This window comes from Arachis hypogaea, chromosome 8, assembly GCF_003086295.3.
Source record: "Arachis hypogaea cultivar Tifrunner chromosome 8, arahy.Tifrunner.gnm2.J5K5, whole genome shotgun sequence".
Lineage (NCBI taxonomy): Eukaryota > Viridiplantae > Streptophyta > Magnoliopsida > Fabales > Fabaceae > Arachis > Arachis hypogaea.
In genome coordinates, this window is record NC_092043.1 from 42,606,097 (window position 1) to 42,612,735 (window position 6,639).

General features: G+C 30.5%; 1 protein-coding gene across 2 annotated transcripts; it reads left to right on the top strand.

Annotated features, from left to right (window-relative positions):
- The first annotated feature begins 1,652 nt into the window (after positions 1-1,652).
- Positions 1,653-6,238, top strand: LOC112707575 (type I inositol polyphosphate 5-phosphatase 10). 2 transcript variants are annotated; one of them, XM_025759372.3, is made up of 10 exons: positions 1,653-2,002; positions 2,213-2,301; positions 2,406-2,481; positions 3,453-3,531; positions 3,652-3,756; positions 4,099-4,612; positions 4,796-4,989; positions 5,106-5,214; positions 5,723-5,874; positions 5,954-6,238. In XM_025759372.3, the coding sequence occupies exons 2-10, from the start codon at positions 2,227-2,229 to the stop codon at positions 6,162-6,164; spliced, it is 1,515 nt and encodes a 504-aa protein (XP_025615157.1). In that variant the 5' UTR covers positions 1,653-2,002; positions 2,213-2,226; the 3' UTR covers positions 6,165-6,238. The 2 variants fall into 2 exon arrangements, with proteins under 2 accessions (XP_025615157.1, XP_029144404.1); XM_029288571.2 differs by having other exon boundaries at positions 1,655-2,002; positions 3,663-3,756.
- The last annotated feature ends 401 nt before the right edge of the window (positions 6,239-6,639 follow it).

Below are 6,639 nucleotides of genomic sequence, written 5' to 3' on the forward strand. Positions count from 1 at the left end.
TCTACTTGATTCGATTTGTTTAGGCTCTTTTTCCTATGGCGATTTCAATTGTTTTCGCTTTACTATGGGCTGTATATCGAATTCAGTTGTTTCGAATTACTATGGGCTGCATGGAGAAAAGGCCTATGATACTAAATCAAATCTAGCTATTTCGATTTAGTACTGCTCTTGCTAAATCGAATCCAATAGATTTGATTTACATGGAAAAAGTGTAAATCGAATTTAATTGATTCGATTTATATAGAAATACAAATGAGACAAACATGCAATATAATTTAGTGTAAGATATCTATAAAATTTGATTCTGAGTCTATTTATCTATGTAATTTACTATATATTATTACATTTATTTTTTTGAATTATTATTCATGTGATTAATATAAAAATAATTAATTATTTTTATTGATATGAAATTATATAATTAGATATATTTATAAAATTATTTTATATTTATCGACTATTAAAAATAAATTATATATTTATTTATTTTTTCAGAGGGGTAAATCCAATTCCATCCCATAGCACAAGGCAGAACTAGTTTTTGGAGCCACACTCGTGGGAAACAAAGCACAAACCGTCAACTTTGTGCCGCGATTACCAAAACCATTTTGATCTCATGAACGCACGTGGGGAGTAGCAAGTTATTCTCTCTCTAAACTACACTCTACAAACACAAAAGTAACTTCAATCCTTTACCTTAATCACTAAAATAGTAGTACAAAGGACACGGCCGGTTCAAACTCCAAAAACAATTCTCGGAGCGTTGAAAGAAACTGAAAGAATTAAGAGTCCTTATGTTACTTTTTTTTTTTCTATATCCTCTCTAACGAGAAAAACAAGAGTTTTTGGTTTCCCACAGAACAGAACAAAAAACAAACGGACGAATCAAAGTTCAAAGACTTTCCTTCAACGACAACGCCCCTCAAATATTACAACACACAATCGAATAAACAACAAATTTTACCTTTCAAAGACAATTCTATTAATAAATAAATAAATAAAATCAAGTCACCAAATAAATAAATAAATAAATAAATAAATTCAGCTTTATATCTATAAAAAATAACTTTTACGTAATAAAATATTCAAATATTACTTTTACTCATAATAAATTTATACACTCTAAATTTTTACGAATATAAAATAATAATCTATTCATCTTTATAAAGTTAGTTTTATTAATTCATAAATAAATTTACTAATATTGTAAATTTTTATAAATAAAAATAATAGTTTAATATATACAAATAAATAAATTATAAGTAATAAATGTGACCCAAATAAATAAATAAATTTTTCATAGTCAAGCGTGAAAGTTTGATTTTTCTTTTTGCATCTTTTATTTGCATTAGTTGTATCAGTTATGAAAGTACTATAATAAGTAAATTAGAAACTAGTAACCATACTAAAAAATATATGAATAATCTTACATAATCAACAAAATTTATTATTTTTTATTAATATCTAATTAATTTAAATATAAAAAATTAAATTTTTAAATTATAATTTTAATAATATAAAATTAAATATTAATCTAAAATATTGACTAAAATATTAATTCTATCATTTTATATATTTATACATAAATATATAAAAATTAATTTTAATAATTTATTTTAATGTATAAATAATATTTTTTTTGGTAATGTATTATAGATATTCCGTTTGTAGAAAAAGAATATGTGAAATGAAGAAGGGACACATGAGATTCTGTTTTCTATTCTATTCTCCTGTTTGACTGTTTCCCCTTTTTGGGGTGTTTCCCTGAACATCTCCTTCCAATTTCCTGAGCAAGAAACACCCAACTCCCACGTTTCCACGTTCACCCATTTATATCTGTCTTATCTTCTTTTCTTTTCAGAATCATCATCAATTATTACTTTTATAGGGTTTAGGTAACTTCAATTCTCTCACTCTTCGGAACAACCAATTGGGAAAACCGTTGCTTAATTATACACCACAACACAGTCTTCTTCAGTTCTACAACAACAATTATATTAAGGTTTTATTTATTTATATTTTCTTCAGTTCTGTTATTCTGTTATTGTTGCTGGCTGGAAGTGCATTGCATTAGAAGCCTATGGATTCTTTCTTCATATGAATGTCATTTTGTGTATCTGCTATTTCATGATGAGGAATTAAATAGTACCTGTCACATAGTTTTGCACTAAAATCTTTGTTTAATTCATTCTTTGTTATCAATTTGTTCCAGCATAATATTTGTAGATGGACAATGAATTTGAGGACATACAAGAAGAAGTTTCAGACAAGATTCCAAGCAGTCACCAGAGAAGAAAGCAGGTTTCTTCTTTTTACACATACTGTTCTTTTAAAAAAAAAAATCCTAATTTTCTATAGGTTTGTATATATTACTGTTCTAAATATTTTTCTGAATGTGATTTCAGTCGTTTATTTGGAAAGTTTTGACGATGAAAGAGAGAAATGGAGGCACAACTGGAAGAGCTTTGGTTGATTCACTTGGTGAGTTCCATAGAATTTCATTTTTGGTTTTACTAAATAGATGCATAAAACGTTTTTTTATGGATATGGAAAACCTAGAAAAATGTTTCTTTATAGTTTGTTTATTTATTTATTTAATTTTTTTTGTCAATATGGCATGGGAGTTCATCATAGACATTGTTAATTTTTATTTTGGAGATACCATTCGACATTCAATTTGCTCTCCTGGAGTGTTTGCAAGCACTAATTTTCTGTTGAACAGAATATTATCAGAATAACTACTGTTCTGTTTGTTATTGTCTCCCTTAGAATGGAACCTTTTATCTTTTTCTTTTTTTCTTGCTTCTTCTATCTCTTGTTATTTTAAAATAATCATCTGAAGTGTAAAGGTTAGAAGATGAGCTGGATTTAGCGACTGTTAAGAGAAACTTAAAATTCGTCGAACGGAACATCCAAGGCTATTTGATATATTGGAATATATTCCGGGTTGGGTCTTAGATTCTGTATTAGATGAAGCAAGAATGGTAGATGCATTTTCATTTTCTATGTTACTCATTCATAAGTTCTCTCCTTTTTATACGGGGAATCAAAATTCCTCCTCACAGTAAAACGATAATAGGTTGGGATTAAGAAAAGCATATGCCTTTCGTGCTTTGTGGCAGGGAGAATTTTTTGTTTTACTTTTTTCTTGTAATAATGTTAAAGAGATTGATGATCTATCTATGGTTGAATCAACATCTAATTTAATTAGAAATGTATAAGAGAGTGTGGAGCATCTTGTGGTTTGATCTAAAAATCAGAATATATTCAGGTTTAGACTTTAAGCTAATGTGCAAGAATGAGTTATACATCTTTGTTACCTTTAACTTTCACTGTATTTATATTTTCTTATTACTGAAGGAACATGTAAAGAAAAGGTGACCTTGCACTTATCAATTTTTCAGTAGTATCATCATTCTAAAACCAATATCTCCCTTGGCAATTATTTGCAGATGCAATTCCTGATTCGTCAATTGAAAACTGCATCTCAGAGTCTTCTATGTCTTCTGTTGAAGCAATTCATAATTTCAGGTATTTTTGTGAAATTTTCTATTCATTATTGGTTTTTTACTTTTTTATGACAGTCTGTTACTGTCACAATATAAAATACCAAGTTTAGATCATGGTCATTTGACTGTTTTTAATCTTTAGAGTTTTTGCAGCAACTTGGAATGTAGGAGGGCAATGTCCCAATGGGAACCTTGATTTGAGTGATTTTCTGCAGGTCCGAAATGAACACGACATATATGTCTTGGGGTATGGTCTATCTAACATCAAATTCAAATTATTTTAATCCAGGAATAAGTTTTCAAATCAATGATATGCTTTTAAGTTGGATAACTAAATACAGTAAAAAGGCCATTTTGAATGTTCAAAACTATGAGGTTCTTGTTCAGTTGTATTGAAAAAAAGTACTACAATTTTTGCTGTATTTTCCAATATAACTGATAAATGTAGTGACGAATCCACAAAATACATATAAATTCATATATTTTTAAATTAATATCCAAATTACTAGTAGTGATTTGTAAAGTACAATTTTAGGATTGCTGTGATAATTTATTTGGGAATATAATTTTTCTTTCTCGACCCTTTTAGCTTTCAGGAGATTGTTCCATTGAATGCGGGAAACGTGCTAGTCCTCGAGGATAATGAACCGGCTGCAAAATGGCTTGCTTTAATCAACCAATCACTCAATGGATCTCATGATTTGTCTTCCAAAGGAGTGAAATCCACAGCATCATTTGGTAGTTCCTTGTCTTTCCAAAAGCCTTCTTTAAAGAAGATTAAGAAGACTTTCAAGAAGCTAAATGGAAGGAAGCTAAAAAGTTGTAACTGTGTTCTTGAAATGGAAAGGAAGGCCTCTAAGGATTTCTGTTTCCGCTGCCAAGAACCGAATTTAAAGCCAGATGATTCTTCCACTGAAGAAGATGATGACAATATCCCTATTTCTGTTTTGGCCACAAGTCAGATGAAATACAGTCTTGTTGCTTGTAAGCAAATGGTTGGAATTTTCGTTTGTGTTTGGATGCGAAAGGAGCTTGTTCAGTATGTAGGCCATTTGAGAATATGTTGCACCAGTCGCGGGATCATGGGTTGTCTCGGAAACAAGGTATGTTATAGTGTAATTTTTGTTGTGGTTCTTATTTATTGTCCGAAGTACCAAATGGACGCAAAATGCTTGATTTGTTTAGTAAATATACACAAAAAGTGGTGATTTTTTCAGTGACATTATCTCTATTGGGAAAGAGTTGAAGGTATTATTCACATCACCATGTTTGTTCTGTGGTTGCAGGGTTGTATATCGGTTAGCATGTCATTTTATCAGACGAGTATTTGTTTTATCTGCAGTCATTTAGCATCCGGCGAGAAAGAGGGCGATGAACTTCGCAGAAATCTCGATGTCATAGAGATACTAAAGAACACTCAGTTTCCAAGGATTTGTAAGACACCACAGAGCAGGATGCCTGACAAAATTTTAGATCATGAGTGAGTGAGCATTCATTCGGAACCATTCTGAGTTATAATGCCGGTTTTTTCATTACTTTCTTTAATTTTACATATATATGGCCTCAAATTCTGATCATATGAGAATTGATCTCCAGCCGAATCATATGGTTTGGGGACTTGAATTACAGAATTTCTTTGAGCTATGATGATGCGAAAAGGCTTGTGGAAAAGAGGGACTGGCCATCCCTTTTTGACAAGGATCAGGTAATTTCCCATAATTATTTTCAGTTCAGTGTTGATTTGAATTTCATACACCTTGCCATTGCATGATTTTGAAGGGTAATACTATAGTAAAGAGTGAAAATTGCACTTTTTACAGTAGAAAAAAAAATAAAGATATCATGTGTAATGCACACTTCTCTGAAAAAATTAACTACAATCTTTATTCTTCATCCAATTGCTGTTGAGTATCCATGTTTGAATAATGATCTCCAAGAGATGATTTGTAACTGGAAATTTTTTTTGGTGAAGAATGAAGTTGTGTCAAAAATAAAGATGATAACTAAAATTTTAAGAGAAACGTGCGATGCATATGATATTTTTATTTTATTTTATGATATTTTTATTTTATTTTATTTTTTCACTCTTCACGATAGCATTACCTTTTGTAACTATGTTCTTGGAGTGAAAACATTTAATCAATTATCGTATATTAATTTTTGTCGATGTTGTTTTGATTATTCGTCATGTACTTTTTTTCCTTTCATCATAGCTTAAGATGGAAAGGGAAGCAGGTCGCGTATTCAAGGGTTGGAAAGAAGGGAAGATCTACTTTGCGCCGACTTATAAATACCCCATCAACTCAGATACTTACTATCTTGAGAATGTGAAAGTTTCAAGAAACAAAAGGAGAACTCCAGCTTGGTATGTATCAGAATTAGTTTGAATAATTTAAGAAATATGTTTTCATCTTTAATCTGAACAACGAAGGATTTACATGCAGGTGCGATAGAATCTTGTGGCGTGGGAGTGGAATACAGCAACTCTCTTACGTACGCAAAGAATTGAAGTTTTCTGACCATAGGCCTGTTTGTGCAACATTTTTTGTACAAGTTGATGTTTTGTTCAAGGGACAGAGGAAGAAAAATTCCACTTTCAACTTCCATATTCAAGATCTTGTACAGACTAACTCTAGAAGTTTATATTATTCTTGATAATATCAAATAAATTGACAATCATATGACAAATGATCACTAAATCAGCATCAATTTTGATTTTTTTTAATTCATTTTTTATGGTGTATTGCAAGATAGTTTGATCACGTGAAGTGCCCTTCAACTTAGGGGACTAGAATTTGTGAGCAATTCAACCGTATTGGCTATAATGCTATATGTAGCTTCAACCTCATGATGTTTCTAGGCTGCACTGGTCTAAAGCTTTTTTTTTTTTTTCTTTTCTTCTTTTCCCTTTCTTTTTTATTATTGAGAGAAGGGAATTTATTAATAGTTTGACACACGTAGGAGTGACAAATAGGTTAGTCTGTCTAGCTAAAAGTCCACCCATCCTGTCTAGTAAGACAATTCTAAATTTCTTCCCAACTCTGCTTAATAGCGGGTTGGCAGGCTTAGCCCTCCAATTCTCTTTTTTTTGTTTTTATTAATAAATTATTAAATATTAAACAATATATTT

Coding starts and splice junctions, on each gene's coding strand:
- LOC112707575 (XM_025759372.3), top strand. CDS start 2,227: ATGGACAATGAATTTGAGGACATACAAGAAGAAGTTTCAGACAAGATT. Junction 2,302..2,405: donor GTCACCAGAGAAGAAAGCAG/GTTTCTTCTTTT, acceptor ATGTGATTTCAG/TCGTTTATTTGGAAAGTTTT. Junction 4,990..5,105: donor GACAAAATTTTAGATCATGA/GTGAGTGAGCAT, acceptor ATTGATCTCCAG/CCGAATCATATGGTTTGGGG.